The sequence below is a fragment of the Heterocephalus glaber genome, unplaced genomic scaffold (assembly GCF_053883595.1).
Source record: "Heterocephalus glaber isolate CG9 unplaced genomic scaffold, H.glaber_assembly_v1.0 deba00001773, whole genome shotgun sequence".
NCBI lineage: Eukaryota > Metazoa > Chordata > Mammalia > Rodentia > Bathyergidae > Heterocephalus > Heterocephalus glaber.
Window position 1 is genome coordinate 12,387,064 of NW_028258463.1, and position 21,520 is coordinate 12,408,583.

The 21,520-nt window shown below is 57.9% G+C and overlaps 1 protein-coding gene across 4 annotated transcripts in view; it reads right to left on the minus strand.

The window, feature by feature from the left end:
- Positions 1 to 1,519: 1,519 nt before the first annotated feature.
- Eftud2 (elongation factor Tu GTP binding domain containing 2) overlaps positions 1,520 to 21,520 on the minus strand; it is a 28,259-nt gene continuing 8,258 nt past the window's right edge. For all 4 annotated transcript variants that reach the window (XM_004859192.3, XM_004859193.3, XM_021240200.2 and 1 more), the window contains 22 exons: positions 21,472 to 21,507; positions 18,330 to 18,420; positions 17,866 to 17,948; positions 15,550 to 15,716; positions 13,338 to 13,462; positions 11,631 to 11,694; positions 11,278 to 11,368; positions 9,864 to 9,999; positions 8,445 to 8,572; positions 7,579 to 7,772; positions 6,542 to 6,653; positions 6,161 to 6,301; positions 5,434 to 5,535; positions 4,871 to 4,953; positions 4,144 to 4,230; positions 3,906 to 4,032; positions 3,678 to 3,765; positions 2,972 to 3,090; positions 2,786 to 2,880; positions 2,161 to 2,314; positions 1,966 to 2,073; positions 1,520 to 1,776 (listed from right to left, as the gene is read on the minus strand). In XM_004859192.3, the coding sequence (XP_004859249.1) occupies positions 1,681 to 1,776; positions 1,966 to 2,073; positions 2,161 to 2,314; positions 2,786 to 2,880; positions 2,972 to 3,090; positions 3,678 to 3,765; positions 3,906 to 4,032; positions 4,144 to 4,230; positions 4,871 to 4,953; positions 5,434 to 5,535; positions 6,161 to 6,301; positions 6,542 to 6,653; positions 7,579 to 7,772; positions 8,445 to 8,572; positions 9,864 to 9,999; positions 11,278 to 11,368; positions 11,631 to 11,694; positions 13,338 to 13,462; positions 15,550 to 15,716; positions 17,866 to 17,948; positions 18,330 to 18,420; positions 21,472 to 21,507 (2,427 nt within the window). In that variant the 3' untranslated portion in view covers positions 1,520 to 1,680. The remainder of the gene's footprint in view (positions 1,777 to 1,965; positions 2,074 to 2,160; positions 2,315 to 2,785; positions 2,881 to 2,971; positions 3,091 to 3,677; positions 3,766 to 3,905; positions 4,033 to 4,143; positions 4,231 to 4,870; positions 4,954 to 5,433; positions 5,536 to 6,160; positions 6,302 to 6,541; positions 6,654 to 7,578; positions 7,773 to 8,444; positions 8,573 to 9,863; positions 10,000 to 11,277; positions 11,369 to 11,630; positions 11,695 to 13,337; positions 13,463 to 15,549; positions 15,717 to 17,865; positions 17,949 to 18,329; positions 18,421 to 21,471; positions 21,508 to 21,520) is intronic.

A 21,520-nucleotide genomic window follows, 5' to 3' on the forward strand; every position in this document is an offset into this window, starting at 1 on the left:
AGGAGGTCTGCTGACAAAGGCCAGTGGGCGCCACCCGAGGGTGCTGACAGTGTGTCCGAAAAGCTGCTCAGGAAGAGCAAAGAGTCACCACTGGTACCTGTGGCTGAGTGGGCAGTGCCTCGGCGCGGCGGGTGTCAGAGGTCAGGCAGCCCCCCACTGCGCGAGGGCCCCACCTCGCAGTAGACTGGCAGGGTCGCACGGGAGGTGGCAGCTACCCTGTGCTGAGCACCGGGCACCCACACTGGCCTCAGGACTGAGGGTGAGCAGTGCCGGGCTGGGGAGCGGCCATGCAGGGCCATAGGATGTGGGCATGATGAGGTGCTCTGCACATGGATGGGGACCCAGAGACCAGAGCCGTGACAACTCCACGGGGCTCCCATTGGGGCGCTGGCGTGGGGACGAGGCCGTCACTCTGCCCACAGGACTGGCGGGCTGCCTGGGGGTGGCCACATACAGGATCTCCAGCAAGTTGTCCATGCACCTGATCTACACGCGCGTGGCCGCACAGGCGTGTGCCGTGGGCGCCATCATGCTAGGTAAGCACTGGCCGGGGCAGGGAGGACCCTGCAGCCAGAGGCCCATGACCCAGGGCCACATGGGTGCCTCCTGTCCCTGCTCACCAGAAACTGTGCGGCAGTCTCATGACAACCTGCCCAGCAGGTGAGAAAATCACAGCGGGACATGCGCTGATTTCTTGTCCTCTCTGGATTTGAGAGCAGCAGCCTCAGGAAGCTGAGGCAGGAGAATTATTAGTTCAAGCCTTGTTTTTTTAGGTACTGGGGATCGAACTCAGGACCTTCCGCTTGAGAGGCAGGCGCTGGAACCACTGAGCTAAATCCCAGGCCCTTATTTTTTTTTAAAAAAGCAAACTGTGCTCACTTTGGCAGCACATATACTGAAAAAAAAGCAGACAGGTACTTGCTGGCTGTGGAATAATCCCATGCACTGCCGCAGTTTCCCAGGTGCATGGCAACAGCCACCTCCAGCCTGGGCACGAAGGCTGCCGAGGCTTCTCAGAGAATGCTGTGCCCTGTGAACGGTCAGATGGCCGCCGGCTGCGTGGCCAAGTGCCTGGAGCAGCTGTGGGCCCTGGGGCAGAAGAGCAGTGGGAGGTGGGGTTCTCAAGGGGCCGGAAGCGCAGGGACCCCTGGGACAGCAGAGGATGGGAACAGGGACCCGTGCCAGCGGCACTCCCCCCTCCCTGCAGGCGCCGTGTACTCCACTTACAGAGACTACAGCAAGAGGATGGCGCAGGGTGCTGGGGGGACGCAGGGGCTGCAGCCCGGCTACAGGCTCCCGTGGATGCCGAATAAAGCAGTGCCCAAAACCCAGGTGTCGTCTGTGGGCAGAGGGCAGGGAGGGAACACGGCACGCGCGGCTGTGGGACCCTCAGGGAGGGCAGGGCCCCTCCTGCCGGCCGCTCCCTGGGGACCTGGCAGGAAGAGGCCACAGCTGGGAGCGGCAGTGGCAACGTGGGAGACCACATCCACCCAGAACTCACTGTAGACCAGACAGGGAGGGCAGAGGTCGCAATGCTCTTTGCATTTACAAACGGGGCTAGGGTGGGAAGGCTGAGAAATAAGTCAGGGAGTCCCTGGGGAGGAGCCAGTTCGGTCCAAGGAAGGCGGGGCCCAGTGCGCTGCTCGATGCTTGCTGCTCGCTGCTCCCTGGCTCTGAGGCTCACATCGGGTAGTTGAGCACCACGTCCTGCTTGGCCAGCTCCAGCAGCATGGGGTCATCGAAGAACTTGCTGATGCTCACGTCCTCGCTCAGGCCCTGCGGAAAGGGCAGAGCAGGTGCTGCGGCCCTGTGCGGGGAGGAGGCCAGGTCCTCCGGCCGTTCTGGCCACATGAGGAATGTGGACCACACCTCTCCACAGTGCATAAAGTGTGCTCAGTTTGCGGCACAGGAAGAGCCCTGCTCCCCGGAGCTGAGGAGCGGGGGGCCCCAGAGAGGGACGAGTACCTTCCTGCGCCGGGTTTTGATCATGAACTCCCGGGCCAGGTGTGGGGCCGGCTGCGGCTCCAAGGGCCTGATGACGATGCTCTTGTCCAGAGGGTCACCAGGTACGATCTGGAAGGCACAGGGCCTCAGCAGGGCGGGTGGACAACCCGGGCCTCGGAGGGACTCTTCCCCAGGACACCCACAGCCGCAGCTCACCTGCCAGTGGTGGAAGACAGACAGGGAGAAGGCCTGGCCCTGCGTGTGAGTGCGGAGGTCAGTCTCAAAGCCGAAGGAGTCGATGGCAGGGATGAAAGCTTTGATTGTGTAGAGAGGTGAGCCCGGAATGGGCGCATCCTGAGTCACGTGCCCCCTGAGACACAAAGAAAAGGGCGGGCCCCAGACTGGGTGTGGTGCTGCACACCTGTGATCCCAGCGCACTGGGAGGCTGAGGCAGGAGGGTCTGGAGTTGGAGCTCAACCTGGGCAATTTAGCAAGATCCTATCTCAAAATAATAAAAAATGGCTGAGGATGTGGCTCTGCCAAGACCCTGGGTTTGGCTCCCAGTTCTGGCCCTACCAAGGGCTGAGCTGCGAGTGTGGACACAGAAAGCCTTGGAGCAGCCTGGGTTCTGCTGTTCCCGAGTACACGGCAGCCCCAGGTACCAGCAAGGGCGGGCAAGGGGAATGCAGAAGGGAGGCGACCAGGCTCGGGCTCCTGGCGTAGTCACAGGCAGCCCCTGGGCAGAGAACGCTGTCCTCAACAGCCCCGCCACCACCGTGCTCAGGCCTGGGGGACCCTCCTCCCCTCCATCCCAGCCCCTCCCACACACCACGCCGCTCACCTGCGCCGGGCCAGGACGGTGTACACTGCGGACACGCAGTCCGCAGGTGCCTGGACCTCCACGAAGTAGTACGGCTCCATCAGCCGAGGCGTGGCCTGCCACAGGGAAAGGGGCTCAGACCTGAGCAGAGGCCCCGCCCCTGCCCCTGCGGGAGCTCCGCCCTCCGGCCGACCCTGCTGCCCTTACCATGAGGAAGGCAGAGTAGACCACCCTCCGGGCTGTGGGGATGATCTGGCCCCCGCCTCGGTGCAGTGGCTCCTGGGCCACCACCGCGTCCAGGATCTTAAACTTGACGTTGCGAATCACTGGGAGGAGAAGACAGGGCCGCTGTCCAGGGCCAGGGCAGCAGGGTGGAGTGTCTCTCGGCCACCAAACTACCCGGCGCCAGGGCCTGCGGCAGAGCCTGCTCCAGGGGCGTGGGGGGCTGCCTGCTCTTTCTGGAGACTGGAAGGCGTTCTGGTCTCAGAACAGGCTTGGAGAATTGCACATTGGGTCCCACAAAGTGCCATCTGGGTCTCTGTATTTGCAGTAGGAGGGGTTGAACCCAGAGCCTTCTCCTTGAGCGACATCCTCGGCCCTTTCTTTACATCTCATTTAGATCTCACACAGCCAGCAAGTTGCCCAGGCTGGGCCTGAGCCTGTGACCCTTTTGCCTCTGCCTCCCCGAGTGCGGAGGTGCCAGTGTGTGCCACCACTCCTGTCCTCATCCTATGGACAGTGCCCCTCACACATACCCAGGACAGACCCTTCTCAGGAACGAGGCCAGGTGCCAGTCCAGAAATGACTGTTTCTAGGATGTACCAAATGGTGGCCCAGGACAGGGAGAGGGAGAGGCTGGCCTGGGACTCGGGTGGCCCTGTGCAACCAGCCAGCCTTTGGGGTGGGGACTTACGCTCATCACAGAGGGGCCCCTCCCTGGTCCCCCACTGGAAGCCCTGCACGATGCTGTCTTTCACGGAGCCTAGGAGGGCCTTGTCCACCTGCAGAGAGACATGGGCAGCTCAGAGGCCCCACGGAGCCCGTGAGCTTGGGGTCGAGTCCAGCACTGGGAGAGAAAGGACACATGTGGCTTCTTCCCCAGAGGCGAGCGTGGGCCACAGCTCCTGCTGGCTCTGTGTACCTCCGAGGGCAGGGTGTCGTCCACCAGGATGTTGGGGCCGGTGGCATCAGGACCAAAGGCCCAGATGGAGCGGGCGGCCAGCAGATCCCAGTCATACTTGGTCTGGAAGAACTCGCCCAGCTTCTTCCTGGGCGGGGAGGAGAAAGCTGGGTCAGGCAGCTCTGCACTGCTGGCTCCTGACAGTCTGCCCAGGGGCAAGTGGCGCCAGAGACCCCAGCTGGGGACAGAGCATGCACACCTGTTCCAGGTGATCTGCACCACCTCGTTCTCGATGTCCTCGGCCAGGCCTTTCTCCAGCGGCTCGGCGATCATGGTGATCTTGTTCCTGGCATAAAGGACATGGGTGTGGGGGTAGCCTCAGAACTGCAGGGCCCTCCTGGGAAGGCAGTGAGGGGGCAGGAGAGGCGGTGCCAGCATGGGGCCAGGCGGGCAGAGCAAGGCCGAATACATCTTCCATTCTAGGCTGCTTTATTTTTTGGTACTGGGGATCAAACTCGGGTCCTTTCACTCGTGAGGCAGGTAGCGGAACCACTGAGCTAAATCCGTGGCCCTAGCCCCCTGCTTTTAAAAGGCAGAGATGGGTGCAGCTCAGCGGCAGACCATGTGCTTAGCACGTGTGAGCTCCACAACACAGATCACTCCACAGTGGAGCTGCTGGATGGTCACGTGACAGAGCCAGCACTGCAAAGCCCTCTGGGAGGCGGAGGCAAAGGCAGAGGGGTGAGCAGAGGGGTGAAAACCCGGTTTTCAGCCCCACCCAGCGGTCTCCACCTCTGCAGTGGGGTGGGCTGGGCTCCCTCCCTCTGGTCTGCATGCTGGAGCCGGGTCCAGGCCTCTGCACCAGGCACATGCCCAGACTTTCTTAATTTTGAGACAGGGTCTCGCGGAGTTGCTAAGCTGCTTAGCCTGGGGTGGAACTGGCAATCCCTGGCCTGCCACACCCACAGGCCCGGCCTCCAGCTTACTTCTTATTGGGTGTTTCCGCAAAGCACTTGAGGGAAGACGTTTCCACCACTGTCTCACAGAATGTGACCACTGGGTCAGCCACCTGGGAGGAGATGAGTCCTGGAGGTAACACCTGATCTGTTGAAGGACAAAGCTCTGGCCCCCGAAAAGACGGGGGCCTGGGCTCTGCCTCCCCAAGAAGCCGGCCTCGGCCAGCATGAGCAACCAGAGCAAGAAAGGAGCTGGGGTCAGGGGAGGGGCCAAGGGTGCGTAGGGCCCCCAGGCTGAGCACCACCCCTCTTGTACAACGATGCTTGGGATACCTGGTCCTCCTCACTGCAGCACCTGGGCAGCACGGCTCAGAGCTGACTGGCCCAGGACACAGGGCCCAGATGTGCGTGATCCGTGGGGCACAGGACCCAGGAGTGCCAGCCCCGCTCCCCCTCAGCCCAGTTCTCTCCCTCACTAGAGACCCACGGCCTCAGGCGTGACACTGAGGCTCATCGCTGGGCTGTGCCCACAGTGGCAGCAGAAAGTGCGCTCAGCCTCGGGGTGCTGGCAGGCGGCTGTGCCAGGTGCCCACCTTGATGTCGATCTCTGAGTACATCTTCCGCAGGTCGTGCATCACGCAGTCCAGGTAGAGCTCACCGGTGCCCAGGATCACGTGCTCTCCCGACTCCTCCACCTACAACAGGCAGCGCGGGCCACAGGACCCCAGTACAGTGTGACCGGGCATGCAGTCACCAGCCTCGTCCCTACCTTAGCATTTTGTTTTGGCTGAACTAGGGATTGAACCCAGGGCCTCCACACTAAGCGACATCTCCAGCCCTTTGTATCCTAAGACAGAGTCTTGCTGAGTGGCAAAGTTGCCCAGACTGGGCTTGAACTTGGGATCCTCCTGCCTCAGCCTCCCAGAGTGCTGGGATGACACGTCCAAGGCATTAGCCATCTAGGGACAACTCCACTGTGTCATAGATACAAGCCAGCCCCGGAGACCTGGAGCTACTCAGAAAGGTGGGCCAGCTGGGCGTGGTGGTGCACGGCTGTCATCCCAACACTCAGGAGGCTGAGGCAGGAGGACTGCTGCAAGGTTGAGGCCAGCCTAGGCTACACAGTGAGTTCAGGGCCAGCCTAAATCACAAAGGGAGACCCTGCCTCAAAAACCCAAAACCAAAACCAGGTGGGCTGGCAGGCTTAGGAGTACTTCCCAAGATACCAAGTGGGCTCCCAGAGGAATGTGAGGACGGGGAACTCACACTCGGGCCTGCCCTGCCCGGGAGCTCCCAGGAAGCCCCGTGGGCCTGACGTACCTTGGTGGTGAGGGACGGGTAGCTCTTGTTCACCTTGCGAAGGCCGTCCAGCATCTTGGGCAGCTCTGAGGGGTTGACGGGCTCCACGGCAATCTTGATCACAGACGTGGTGTTGAACTTCAGGGGCCGGAAGATCTGAGCCTGGGGGCCGAAGCACAGGTAAGGGCCAGGGCCCTCCAGCCTGGAAAATGCTGCCTGGGGGCCCTGGGCACACAATGCCCACTGGAAAATACCACAGGGACAGAATCAGAAGGCAGAGCATGCTGGGCCTGGAGCAGGAGCAGGAGCACAGGCACCAAGGCTGCCCCTCGGCTCCACTGCCTGGGGCTCCACAAGCCTTGGTAGCTTGTGAGCCTGCACTGGAGCCACTGGGAACGCTACCTCCTCATTGCCTCGGGGCTCGGTGATGGTTGCTGTCTTCACAATGGGCTGGTCAACCCCTTCGATCAGGACCCAGTTGCCAGCGGGAACGCGGTTCACCTCGATGTGGTACCTGGAAGGACAGCGGGGGCTCAGCAGGGCAGCCGTTCCATCACGCCTCGTGGAGCGCCACTGCACACCTGCACTGAGCGGAACAGGGTGGGTGCCAAATGCACGCAGAAGGGATGGGAGCAGAGCGGCCCTACGGCCGTGCAGAATGAGGCCACGTGGAAGGGGACATTTCAGGCGGGTCTGGCTGGACCAGAGGCTCTGGGTGCAGAGCCGCTGCCTGCAGTCTCACTGGATGGGGACGCCAGCAATAAGACAAGAGACGCTGCCACCTGCTCAGTGCTCTGGTTTCCTCCTGGCTTGTAGAGGACCCAGTGGATGGAGGGGGAAAAGGGCCATCTTGGGGCAGAGCACCTACAGGAGGGGACAGCACAGGAGGGGTCGCAGCTTGGGAGTGGACAGCCAGAGGCCAGCTGACTCGGTGATGGCTGCTCCAGGGATCCAGGGGAGTTATTTTTTTTAAGCACTGCAGACTGAATCCAGGCCCTGGTACTGAGCTGCCTTCCCACTGCCATTCCCTTTCTGAGACAGGGACTCACTAAGTCAGTAAGTTGCCCAGGCTGGGCGTGAACTTGCAATCCTCCTGAGTGCTAGGAAGACAGGTGGATCCCAGCAAGCTGGCTCAAGCCTTCTCTTTTGGGCAGATAGTATAGGTTAGAAAGCAATTTGGGGGGGGAAGAAACATGAAGGTTGTGACTTTGGGGACACAGGAGAATGGAATTCATTCTAGCCACCCAAACACAAAAGCCAAGCCTTTGGCATTAGCCCAGCAGGAGCTCCTCTTCGGCCCCAGTGACCTTGGGTGAGAACTGGAAGTCACACACCTGCTGAGGGAGGGCTATGTCCCTCCCTGGACGGAGCCCAGCAGCCCCTGTTGCCGTGGTGACTGGCCCCTCAGACCCAGAGGCCCGGCCAGTAGGCCGTAGTACCTGGCCACCGAGATCCAGAGGCGGCCCACAGTGCAGATCTGCGAGTCCTCCTCGTCCTCCAGGGTATAGTTCTCTCCCAGCACCTTTACGGGCTGTCCAGCGTGGATGGTGCCGCTCAGCACCCGGCCGAAGGCGTGGAACTGGACTCCATCGTCCGTGCTGTACATCTTGGTGGTGTGGCACATCAGCGGGCCCTGGAGGAGCACAGGACGCCATGGGCAATGCTGGCCGCCACCTCCCCTGCCAGCTATGCCCAGCTCGGGGAGGACAGCCCAGACCTGAGGGAGAGGGGGATCTCTGGGAGTCCCATGTCACACTCCAGCCTCCCCATGTGGGGTTCCGCAGGAGACACTGTGTGGGGGAGCAACATGTCTGCTTTGCTGGGTCGAGAGCCGGGGAAGAGCAGGTTTGGGACGGCAGCTGCCACTGCGGGCAAGATCACTTGTCCTACATTCCCTCACATTTCCCAGCAGGCCACACGCGGCTAAGGGGAGCCTAGATGGCCCAAGGAACAGCTGGGAAGCACTGTGTGTTGTCTTGTGTTTGGGTGCCTGGGGATCAAACCTGGGCCTCACCCTAAGCACCTCAGCTCTGGAAAGGCAGTTTTCAACCCCAGGGCTGACAGGTTGAGCCGCCGTGTGCTAACCTAAGGAACATCCCCTAACTCACTGAACTGTCCAACAGCCACACACCCATCCCAGCGCCATGGCCCGGCCCTGCTGTGACACCCGGGCAGCCTGGGCAGACTCCCAAGGCCACACAGCTGGTACTTCCAATCTGGACCAGATTCTGCTCATGGGGGTACAGCACCACCCCGAGCCCCGAAGTCAGTGTCCATGGGAGGGAACCGGGGCGGTGCTCCTTACGTCAGGGTCGCAGTCGCTCATGGCCTCGCCGAGGTCGGAGTCCACGCCCCCGGTGTAGGTGTGCTCGATCTTGGGCTTGGCGCCCACCTTGGGGGACGGGATGTGCTGCACACACATGTCCACAAAGCCTGGGGAGAGAGGGCCATGCTGCAGAGCAGGCTCCAGACTCACACCTCGGCTCCCACACCCACGGGGCCGGGCTCAGGAAGCGCCGCAGTCGTGAGGCGAGGCCAGAAGATGGAGCACACACCGGGGTCAGGGAGGCTCGGGATGAGGGGCTCGGGACGCGGGTGCCTTGCAACTCAGCTGAGAGCTGAGGAGCTGTAACGATACATGGCCAGACACCCGCAGTGCTAGGTCGGCCAGCGCCCAGCTCTGCTCCCCGTGTCTCCACAGGATGCTCCCCAAGCTGATTCTTCACTATGCTCTCCTGTTCCTGAAGCTCGATAAACTACACCAGAGAAAAATCACTGAGGGTAGAGGCACAGCTGGTATACTAGCACTCAGCAGGCTGAGGCAGGACAATCATGAGTTCAAGGCGACCCTGAGCTAGAGACCTTGTCTCAAAAACCAAAAGGGGAGGCTGGGGGTTTAGCTCAGTGGTGCCGCCGCCTTCCTTGTAAGCTCAAGGTCCCGAGTTCCATCCCCGGGAGCAAAAAAACCCCCCAAAACCCAAAAGGGTGGGAGACGATGTTCATTAGCACGTCGAGACGGATGTGTCTTTTCTTTTGTTTTACCTTGCTTTTTAACTTTTTCTTATTCTGAGACAAGGTCTTGCTCAGTTGTCCAGGCTGGCTTTAAACTTCAAATCCTCCTCCTACCTCGGCCTCCCAAGTAGCTGGGATGACAGGTGGGGACTGTGCCAGCCTTCCAGTTGGTGCCAGGTGTCTCAGCCTGGGCCACCCCAGCACGAGCGACTAAGTTTAGTGTCCAAGCTTTGGGAGACCACCCGCCTAGCACGCATGAGTCCTGAGTTCAATCCTCAGGACCAGAAAATCATATCTAAAAATGCAAAGTACGCTCTGTGCCTGCGTTCAGACTCAGTCCTCACTGGACTCAGAGCTCTGTCGCCACCTTTTCTGGATCAGCCACAAAAGGGCCTGTGCACAGTCCAAATTCAGTCTTCTTCCAGCCACCCCCGCTCTCTTACATAAGCCTGACCTCATGCTGTCCCGGGCCCAGCCAGAACTCAGAGGCAGCCCTGACCCTCCCGTGCGACCCTGTGGGTACGGACCCAGCCCTTCTGGTCCCGGGAGAGGCTGTGCTCTGTCACTGAGGAGGGCGCCAGGGCACACAGGGCCCCTGTTGCAGCCTGAGGGTGGCCTGGACCTCAGAACTCTGCTCAACACAGGTAGGGAGCACTCTTGAGACAGAGGCTGAGTGGGGTGAAGGAGACAACACCGGGCTGAGCTTCATCACCTGTAAACTCCCCAAAGAACTTCTTGCAGACCAGGCGCAGCAGGGGCCGGATGTTCAGCTTCAGCTCCTCCTTGGTCAGGTGGATACCAAGCTCATCCAGGGTCCTCGGGAGACTGGTGTCCACGTCACCCACCACCTGCGGCACACAGGGCACTGGGGTCAGCCGCGGGGACAAGGCAAGAGGCTGCCACGCTGAGCCCTCCCAGAGGCATCAGGAGCCACAGCACCCCTTCCCCATGGGCATCGCTGCCTCAGAAGCCCCTGGCACACCGCAGCACTGCCCCCTGGTGGTAGAGACGCAGCATGCGCCCTCTGCCCAGGGAGGCAGATTTAGAGGCCTCAGTGGGAAGGAACCAAAAAAGGCCACCTTCACCCGTGCACCCTGCAGGACAGAGCCAGGCTACACCATCCCGGCAGACGCAGTCTCCACCAGGCAGATTCCATAAATTGCTTTTATTAATCTGCTCCAGCCCGATGGGAGACACTGTTTCCCGCACTGCTGTCTCGTTATTCGGCCCTGTTGCTACGCTGGGGGCTGGTGTCCCAGGACGCGGGCCAGGAGCTCCGAGGCCAGGTGTGTGCCGGCTGAGCCCGCAGGGGTCAGGACCCGCAGAGGTCGCGCACGCCCCCTCCCCGCCCGCACCTCAGGCAGCACAGATCGCACTTTTCCCAGGAGCATCTCAAGTCCGCCACACCACACCCGGCCGCCCAGAGCGGGCACCGCCAAGCCCAGCAGCCAGGCCTCCTGCTCTCCTTCCACCCTTCCGCCCCCTCCCTTTCTCCCCATCTCTACCTTTCTTGTGGGATTGGGGCTCAAACCCGGGGTCTCATGCATGCCAGGAGGTGCTCTCTTACTCAGCTACATCCCAGCCCAATGGATCACTCAATCAACCAATCATCTACATAGAAAGGATCTTGCTAAGCTCCCCAGGCTGGGCTCAAGCTTGCGACCCTCAGCCTCCACTCCCTGAGCAGCTGGGAGTGTGGGGGTGTACCACCACACATGGCTCCAGGTAGCCATTTCTTTTGATGGCTGCAAAATATTTTAAGGGACATACCAGAATTCATTTAATAAGATCTTCACAAACGAAAATTTCACTTATTTCGTTTTGTCTTTTCACTCAGTTATAAATAATACTGTAACAATAATGCTCTCTTATGCTGTGTATGGGCGAGGAGGCTTTCGGTTTGACCCGTAACTAATTTCCATGACTGCAGTGACAAGTACTAGCGAGGTGCAATCGGGCATGTCACATTGTGTCTCCCACCTTCCCCAGAGCCCAGTGACACTGCTGAAATCAGTGGCGTGGACCCCAGAGAGGACACTGCACCAGCTGCTGGTGACCGGGTATCTCAGGCTTGGCAGGACAGCATGGAGCAGGCGGGCAGAAGGCCGACTTGCAGGCGTGCTCACCTGCGCCAGGATCTTGTAGAGGGGCTCCAGGACGAACTCCACGAAGCTCCGCTGGGAGCTGCTGGTCGGGGCCTTCTTCGTGAACTTCCGCCTATGGAGCAGATGCACTCCCAGTGACCAGGGAGGAGGAGGTGGTGCCACCCAGCCCGACGCACACTGCCTGGGTCAGAGTCTGGTGGGAGCCCAGGGGTGCCCTGTGCTGTGATCTCCACTTCCAAAGACTGCAGGGTGGGCCCAGGGCTCACACTGCTGCGTGCTCTCCCAGCCACGCCCCTCGGGAGGGAGCACCCAGAGTCTCCATCTGCCAGGCCTGCTGGGAAACCAAACACCCTCCCGCCCTGCACTCTACTCACGTCTTAGGGTTGAAGTAGATGTCACCCCAGAGTCTTTTAGCAAACTCCTGATAATTGATGTCACCTGTAGGAAAAGGCACAAGATTACACCTACCTAGCACAGTGCTATCTGAGATTCTATTTCAAGTGCCCAGGCGGTTTCTTTCTGAGGAATCCTAGCATCTTCTTTCCAGGGCCCAGACACTTCCTTCTGGCTTAGCCAGGCAGGCAGGGGCACTGAGGCACCAGGGACAGGATGGGGGCAAAACAGATGGCTGTGCTGGAGCCCAGGTGGGAACTCAGGTCTCCTCCGCAGGAGGGCTGGGGTGGGCCAGGCCCAAGGCTCAGGAGCCCGGCACCCAGCAGGCGACCCCCCAGGCCTCCGAGAGAAAACACCAAAGTGAGCTGGGCTCACCTTATCCCAGTTCATGGTGCAGTCACGCCAGGTCCCTGCGGGAGGAGCTGAGCACCTGCAGCTTCGAAGACCCGAGGCACCGCTCCTGACACAGCCTCTCCTCCCACGCCAGCAGCAGCCGAGGTGGCCCCAGCGCACCCCCCCTTTCTCAGCACCAAGCCCCCTCTGACTTTCACTCGAGCTCCAGGCCCTGTCCCCACTCGGATCACGTCCACGTCCCCCTCTTCCTTCTTACTCGGTCAGCCGGAAGCCCCGTCCCTCACAGGTGCAATGCCACCTGCGCCTCGAGCACGACACATGGAGCTCCTGGACTCCAGGGCCTCCCCGTCCTGGGTTCCTGGCTGCTTCCTGAGCGCACACCTCCCGGGCACCTCCTCTTGCACAGCCCCACACCTACTGCCGTCCTACGAGCAGTGTGGGCCTGTGTTGGTCGGCAGTGTCTACCCAGCCGGCCCTTCCTGCACAGTCGTCTGTCAGCTGTGGGACACGCCCTGACCTCGCAGCTCCTAACCACCTGCAGGGTACAGTGCCTGGGACCCCAAGCCCTGCTCCCTGAAGTCCCAGCCCCGGCCCACAGCACCTGCTTCCTCTGCCACCCTGCCCTGCAGATCCTGGAGCAAACCGCCCTGGGGGATTCTGGGCACCTGTGGATGAAGGCCCGGGAGCCGGAGGAGGCTCGAGGCACGGTGACGGTGCATGTGCGTTCAGCAGTCAGGATCCTCCAAGAGGCTCTGTGCCTTGTGTGGGAAACACAGGGCCGGGCCTGTGATCCCTGACCTGCCCCTCAGTGCTGACCTCTGGAAGGCCACGCACGGCTTTGCACGGGGTGACAGTGGCGCCTACACTGGTTCCTTCACAAACCGACAGTGGCCCATGGCACAGGGCCCCTCCTGCCGGAAACCCAGGCACCCCACGGCAGTTAGCGGACACAAGGCCAAGAGATGCTCAAGCCCCTACTGGAGCCTGGCTCAGACCAACTCCATGCACTGCTTGTCACGGCCTCCTTCCTTAGGGTCGGTACCGGGATGGAGCCGAGGAGTGCTGACCTACATGCCCAGCCCTCTCCAGACTTTGTTCTGAGACAGGGTCCTGCTAACTACCTAGGCTGACCTTGATCTTGTGATGCCCCTGCCTCAGCCTCCCAAGAAGCTGGGATGGGTTACAGGTGTGCACCACCACTTCTGGCTGGGCAGTAAGTGTTAAATGTCTTTTCTGCTGTTTATAACCGCTCAGCCTAGAGAAGGGTCTGGGCCCCCACAGCCCCAGATGGGACAGGGAGGGAGACCAGGCTCCCTGTGCAGCAGGCCGCTTACCGAAGGTGTCGGCGTAGATCTTGGCGAAGGAGCCCAGCGTGAAGCAGATGCTGTACTGTGAGCTGGAGAAGCAGACGTTGCCCAGCAGCGGGGAGAGGATGAGGTTCTCATCAGTGGAGTACATGCTGTGGGAGAGCGAGGGTGAGCCAGGCCTGGCCTGGGTGAGCGCAGCCACTGCCACTCTGAGAAAGGGACCCAGGGCTGCTCCAACTCCGGGACAAGGGGTCACTCAGAGCCAGAACAGCCTGCACCACCTTGGGAAAGTCAACCACCGGGGAGACACTGCGAGCCGGGGACGCAGGGAGCACAGGGGTGGCCCGAGGGGAGGCGCGAGGAAAAATCTCAGTGTTGCAAAGAGAACAGACACATCCGACTGCTGGACAGAGGAAGAGCGACTCTCTCCCCACTCCCACTGCCTATGCATCTTGATTCTGTGTCTTGGGGGGCTTTGCCTTACACGTTCATGTTGAAACTTTACTTATATTTTGCAGTGCTGGCTATGGAACCAAAGGCTTTGGACATGTTAGGCAAATGCTCCAACCCTGAGCTATATCTGTAAGCCCAAAACTTAATTTTTAAGTATTTTGTGAGATACCATGCTACCCAGGCTGGTCTCAAACTCCTAGGCCCATGGGACTGAAGATGTAACTCCGTGATAAGAGCACTCACATAGAAGGCACGAGGCCCTAGGTTTGATTCCTAGCATAGAATAGAAAAAACAAACACATCAAACCCCTGAGCCAAAGCAATCCTCCTGCCTCAGCCTCCTGAGTAACTGGGAGTATGCGTGTGCTCCACTGTGCCCAGCTCAGAACTTTTTTCAGTTCGGGCCATAGAACTGCACACATCTGGGTCCGGGGTGACTGGTGTGACCCAGGTCTCCAGGAGGAGACTGCACCTCCTTCTGAAGAGGCTGGAAGGCGAGGGAGCCCAGGCTGAGGATGGGTGGCACAGCTGGTGGGCCATGGGTAGTTGCCAGAGAGAAGGGTAAAGTAGTATTCCCTGTTTGGCTAATTAGAAATCCCTGTCACTCACTGGGAGGATTTACTGGCCGTTCTTAGAAGGCCTGTGTATATAATATGGAAAGCTGCTCTCAACATTCCCCCAAGCTTTTATTTATATGCTTATTCATTTATTTGTACCAGGGATCAAACTTGGGACCTTGCACTTGCCAGGCAAGCACAGCGCTGCTGAGCTACATCCCCAGCCTCCCACTAACTTTTTTCTTTCTTTCTTTTTCTTTGGTACCGGGGATCGAACTCAGGTCCCTGCACTTGCACAGCAGGCAGCGAAACCACTGAGCTAAATCCCCGGCCCTCCCACTAACTTTTTAAAAGAAAACTTGCTGCCTGTGGACAATAAAGATGTAAAGAAATTGCCGATGTACAAAAAAGTAGTTAGAAAAAAACACACATCTTGGAAACGCCCATATGTTTAAAAAAGTAACAAAAAAACGTTTCCTGGAAGTGACTCTGAATTGGAGCTCCTTAGAGCATTTGGAGAAGCGACACAGGAGTGATGCTGGCCCGCATCTGTCCTGTGATCAGAGGACACGGAGCAGAAGGCGAGAAAGTCCACAGCAGACTGGCCACATGTGGGAGACGTGGCTCACACTGTAACCTCTGTTTTGTGTGTGCATTTTAGTCCTCATTACTGTGTATCTGTAAGTGACAATGCTAAGTACTTTGTTGAAATATCTGGTCTTTCAAGTGCTTAATACACCTTAAAAAGCAGAAGTAGTAAAATAATGCATTTTGTAAAAAACCAACTTTTTGGGGGCTGTGCAGTGGATGCGGCTCAGGGACAGTGGGACAGGGAGGCCCTGACTGCTCGTCTGCGCTCGGAGACCCAGGCAGAGCGCCCCAGTGAGCCTCAGCAGATGGCCCTCACCATGGACCTGTGGGGATTCTCGTAACACCCAATGGGCACACACTACTTCTCCCGGAAGCGAAAACTGAGCATCAGTAATTGCCCAGTTCTACACAGCCGGCAGTGGTGAGACCCCAGAGATGACCCTGGAGCCAGAGTGACTGTGACATGAGACCAGACCCCGAGCTGATGAGGGCCATGGTGCTGACCTGCAGAGACCTGATGTGCCTGCCGCTGGTAGCCCGCCACACTTTGTGGCACATGCCAGGAGACGCAGGACAGCTGCCCCGGGCACTCAGTCAACTCAGCAGTCCACGGCCAGTGGCCCCAAGACAGCGCCCACCTGATCAGCCCGTTGACCTCATCCACTATGTGGCGCAGCTTGTAGTAGGCATCGGTGGGTGGCAGCTTCAGCTCCAGGATGAGCCGGTCGATCTTGTTGATGCACACGGTGACTGCCAGCCTCTCCTGCACCGCGTGCTTGATCAGCCGCTCGGTGTTCAGCATCACCTGGGGCAGAAGCTCAGAGGTGGGATGTGGCGTGGAGGGAGGTGGCATCAAGAAGGGCCAGCAAGTAGGTGTTGCGCGCACTGGTGCCGAAGCGCACGAGAAGGCATGTGGGTCTGAGAGGAGGGGCGCCTGGAGAGCCTGTACCAGCCTGCTTGAGCCCAGGCGGAACAGGACAGCCACGGTGCCAGGAGGAATCGGGAATTTGGGAGGACGAACAGTGCCCTTTTCTTCTCTTTCCTTTTGTCTGCGGTGCTGGGGATGGAACCCAGGCCTCACACAAGCTGGGCCAGCACTCACACTGCGCTCAGCCCTGCCCTGGACAGACACTCTTGGCACACAGGCGTGCAAATACTTGCAGGCAGATGGCCAGGGCCTTCCGGCTGCACTGGCCTGGGACTGCTGCATCTGGCAGCGAAGAGCTCCACTGGGCCTTTTTTTTTTTTGTAGTACTGAGCCTCCTCCCCACACCCCCAGCCCTTTCTTATATCTTTATTCTGAGACAAGGTCACTAAGGTGCCCAGGCTGGGCTAGAACTCCTCCTGCCTCAGCCTCCCAGAGCGCTGGGATGACACGTGTGCTCCACCACGCCTGGCTCACTGTCCAGATTCTGCTTCGAATGTGAGGCCTCACTTGGAGAAGAGTGCCTTGGCAGAACAGCTGACCCCAGGATGGGACGAAGGGCAGTACAAGATGAGGGCATCTACTGAGCCAGGTCGGGAGACCACAGGGCGGGGCTGGAGAGCACTGACACGTGAGGGCAGAAGTGGGTTTCCAGAGCCCAGTGTGCCATGCTGGGCATGAGCTAATGAACAATACTATTCCAGCCACAAAAGGCAGAGCAGCTGGGCATGGTGGCCCTGATCTGCAATCCCTGCACTTGGGGAGGGTGAGGCAGGAGGCCTGCTTTCAAGCCCAGCCTGGGAAACTTAGTGAGACCTTGGCTCAGAATAAAAATATAAAAAACGGGCTGGGGATGTAGTTCAGTGCACCCAAGTATCATCACTTGGGTGAAATCCTGAGCACCATTAAAAAAGAGAAAGAGAGCCGGGGATTTAGCTCAGTAGTTCCACCGCCTGTCTCGCAAGCGCAAGGACCCGAGTTTGATCCCCGGTATCAAAAAAAAAAAGAAAGATGAATACCTATTTCCAACAATCATAGAAAAACTAAAGCATCAAAGGGTGGTAAAACCACAGGTAAAGTTTGTTATGGAATAGAATACTCAGTTACCACCCTACAAATTAACTTTACCCTGGAGCAACACAGCTGGCCTACCTGGGCTAAGTGACCAAGGTTGACGACCATGCTCCCGATGGGATGGGTAAGGACCTTTACTTAGGCAGTACTCCTGACAAAATGACATGACACTAATCGTGAGGAAACAAACCCACACCGAATGAGTACTCTTCCAAAATGCCAGCATCATGAGACCAAGAAAGGCTAGGGAGCAGTTCCAACGAAGAGCCTGAACACACAAGTCCTCCATGCCACACACCATCCTGGGTTGGGGTGCAACTATCAAGGGCACCCTTGGGATGACGAGTAAGCTTTATTAGCACAACAGCACTGCATCACAGCAAAACTTCCCGAGTCATGACCGCACTGTCCTTCTCACAATATAAATTCTCACATATTTTCCTTTCAAATAGCTCAAAGTGGAAACACACAGGCGCGTGTGTAAGAGAATTACAAACCAAATGACGGTGAATTCCTTGTACTACCCATGCAACGTTCTGCTGTGTGAAATTATTCCCAGCTCATTTAGAGACGACTCTGGCTCCCCCTGCTGACTCCCACCAGGATGACACAATGGCATCGACCAAGTTAGCCATCTTCCTTCCCACTTGCAGGGTAAAAGAAACCCTGGCCTTTCAATCCCAACCTCCCAGAAAGCTCCTGAACTTTTACAGCCCACCCACATGACTACGGCTCCTCCCTCCTGTTCCTTTACATTGCTCCTTTTGTCTTGGGGCTTCCTGGGCCGCTGTGGGTCCCACCACTCGAGCCTCAGCGGCAGGGAGTGAGGGGACCTGCAGCTGTGCCCCATCTGGAGCCTTCACCACACGGGCGCCCATGTCCCCACTCCTAGCTGCGCGGGGCCGCGGCCAGCGTGCAGACCGCCACAGGAGGACCCCGGCTGCAGGGCACTCACCCCCTCCGCAGCGTCGATGAATAGGACTACGCCGTCGGAGATGCGCAGGCCGGCTGTGACCTCGTCGGAGAAGTTCACGTGTCCTGAAAGGCGATGCCCAGTGAGCTGCCCCTGGGTGGCGCAGGGCGCAGGGCAACCCGGGTGCTGGAAGCTCTGCACCACGGCCCCTTCCCAGCCTCCTGAGTCACACTCCTAGAGGCTTTGCATGGCAGCCTGGCCGCAGAGGGCACAGCACGACCCACGGAGGTGGGCGGAGGGTAGAAGTGGCCCGGGCACTGGGGCAGGACAGGGCACAGGGCTGGAGAGGGCACCAAAGTGGGAAGCAGGGTTCTGGAGAGGGCGGCTGCCACTGTGTGAGAAGCCTGGGGACCCTAACGGAAGACCCCTCGGACTGGAGGGCAGGGAAACCCACTGTGCGACTCCCCGAAAAGGACACGGGCCCTGGAGGCAGGAGTGGGGCCCACCTGGGGTGTCCATGATGTTGAAGAGGTACGACTTCCCCTTGGTGCCCGGCAGGACCACTGTCACGGGGGTGCTCTTGATGCCCACACCTCGCTGAAAGGCACACACAGCCGTCACCGCCCAGCCTGTGCCAGACGCTGTGTGGCTGGCAGTTCTCCCCCTCGGCCTCCCTGCACTGGGGGTTTCTGTCCAAGCCTCTAACCAGCCCTGAGGACCAAACACCTCCAACACTGCAGTACATTAAAAAGTGCAAATGAAAATGGACACAGCTGGAGGGGTGGCTCAGTGATACAGTGCCTGCCTAGCATGCACAAGGCCATGGGTTTGATTTTTAGCACCACAGAGAAAAAGGAAAAAAGCAAAGCAAAACAGCTGTCATGACTGTGTCGTGACGTCCCGCAGAGCCTCATGCTGGCACAGGCTATAGGTTCAGAGCAGTGGACCCAGAGTGTGTGATGCAGGGACTAGGGGCGTGTGGTGACCACATCAGTCCACCGTGTGGACTGGCACTGCCCTACACCAAGCAGCCTGGACAGAGCACAAAAGGGCAGAAAGAAGCTGCGGCTGCTGCTTGTGCTGGTCATGTGCTTGCTTTGCTGCCTTCTGCCTGCCATGGACGGTTTCTCCTCTGCGATGCCCCCTGCCAGGCCACCCTGCCCTGGAGCTGCTGACTATGGACTGAAACCTCTACACACTGTGAGCTAAATAATCCCTCTCCCCTTTAACTTTGGGTGTTGGATATTTCGTCTCAGCAACGAGAGAAAAGTAACTAAAGGACAGTAAGCAATTATTAGGCCTTAACAGAGAGTCCAGGGTCCTAGAATCTTATTCTCTTCATATACTGGAGACAAGGATATTATTAAAGTTTTTAGGGGCCAGGGATTTAGCTCAGTGGTGCCACGCCTGCCTCGAAAGCACAAGGTCCTGAGTTCAATCCCTGGTACCATCCGAAAACAAAAATTGGGGTGGGTGGGGGGTGTTTTTAGACAAGGTTTCATTATATAGCCCAGACTGGCCTTAACTCACAATTCTCCTGCCTCAGCCTCCCAAGTACCTGGGAGTACAAGCATGTGTGACCATTTAGGATTAAAATATATATATATAGAAAACAGAAAATAAATATTTAAAAAACTCAAATATATATTAAAGAACAAGAACAGCTAACAGTCACTGATTTTTTTTCTTGAAACATGATCTCACTATGTAGTTCAGGTTGGCCTTGAACTCACTGTGATCCTCCTGCCTCAGCCTCCTGAGTGCTGGGATGGCAGGCATGCACCAGCACAGCCAGCTTCATTGATTATTCATCCTGTGCTGGTACCATTCCAAGTCCCTTCAGCTAATAATGCTAACATATTTGAGCCTTCCATGTGATCACTTAGGAAAAAGGGGACAGACATAAAGGGGGGGGGGCACAAGGAGCCAGAAGAGAGGAATAAAAATCCAGATGAGAAGACAAAGAAAAGCTCAGATACTTGAACCCCTTCTCTAAGAGGCTCCCAGGGAAACTGAGAGCCTGGGTCTCGGTCCAAGTCATCTTACGGATTCCAAGAATGACTTCGTTTTAAAACTCACACAAGGAGGGCTGGGGATTTAGCTCAGTGGTTCTGCTGCCTGCCTCGCAAGCACAAGGACCCAAGTTCAATCCCCAGTACCAAAAAAGAAAAAAAACCAAAACTCACACAAGGGCCGGGGATTTAGCTCAGTGGTTTTGCTGCTTGGCACAAGGACCCGAGCTCAATCCCCGGTACCAAAACAAACAAACAAACAAATAATCACACAAGCTTAAATATCCATGGTTTCTCTTTTTTGTGTGTGTGCCGGGGACCGAGCTCAGGACCTTGTGCTTTCGAGGCAGGTGCAGTGCCACTGAGCTAAATCCCCGGCCCCTCGGTTTCTCATGTGAGAAACCCAAATTATAAGGAAGGAGCAAAATAAAAGTAGTCAGACAACAGGAAGCAGGGAGACAGCTTTCTCAAAGGGGAAGTGGACCAACAGGTGGGGGGGGGCATGGACTTAGACGTGCTGTGTGCTGCGTGCAGTGCCAGTCCCACGGTGGCAGGTGAGCAGCATGCACTCCAGAGGCACCAAGCAGAATAGAACGGAGCCAGGCACATGGCAGACACTGCCCTCAGATGGGCCTTTCTGGGCCACACTAAATCCTGCCAGGGACAGGAGGGTCCCTGTCCTCTCCAGCTCTCAGACCAATGACAAGGGGGTCACAACTCACTTTTTGTTTTTTGGTACCGGGGATCAAACTCGGAACCTTGTGCTCGGAAGGCAGGCTACGGAGCCACTGAGCTCAGTCCTGGCCCTACAACTCACTTTTTGATAAATTTATCTAGTAAAAAGCACTGCATTAATCCCCTCTGAACACACTCATCCCATCTTTCTTGCCCCTTTCAGAAGCAGCTCTGGATCCTCTTTCCTCAGGGTCTTTCTGAGGTGTGATCAGAGATACAGCAAACGCTAGAAAGTCAGCTCCTAAAACCAAGACGCTGTGTCCTCATCCGCCTTAGTCACCGGATCTGGCACCGTGTGACTTCTGGCTCTTCCCCAAAGTCAAGATGACCACGGAAGGGAAATATTGTTTTTGTTTTGTTTTTTGGTACTGGGGATCGAACTTGGGACCTTGTGCTGGCAGGGCAGGCAGCGGAACCACTGAGCTAAATCCCTGGCCCAGAAGGGAAATGTTTTGAATCAAGACACTGAGGCAGCTACATACCGCAGCTCAAGGCACTGAGGAAAAGAGGACTCCAGAACTGTTGCAGAAAATGGCAAAGATGGGCCGGGGATTTAGCTCAGTGGTTCAGGTGCCTGCCTCGCAAGCGCAAGGTCCCGAGTTTGATCCCCGGTACCAAAAAAAAAAAAAGAAAATGGCAAGGGTGATGGGACAGTGTGTCCGAAGTGAAGGGAGGGTTCTGCAGGGGATTCATGGGAATGTGTCTGTTACTGTAATAAAATTTTTCTTAAGGACTTAAACATTTACTGTATTTTTGATCCTACTCTGCATCACCAGGGGATAACAGGGAAGAGGCACAGGGCAGGCTGAGCAGGGAAACAGACCTAGGCACTGTCCTCAAAGGCTTCCCACTGAACAGCACTGGGTCTGGGCGCAGCGCTGCCTCCCCAGGGCGCACTCACCTCCTGCTCGGTGAAGAGGATGTCAGTGTAGCACAGCTGGAAAAAACAC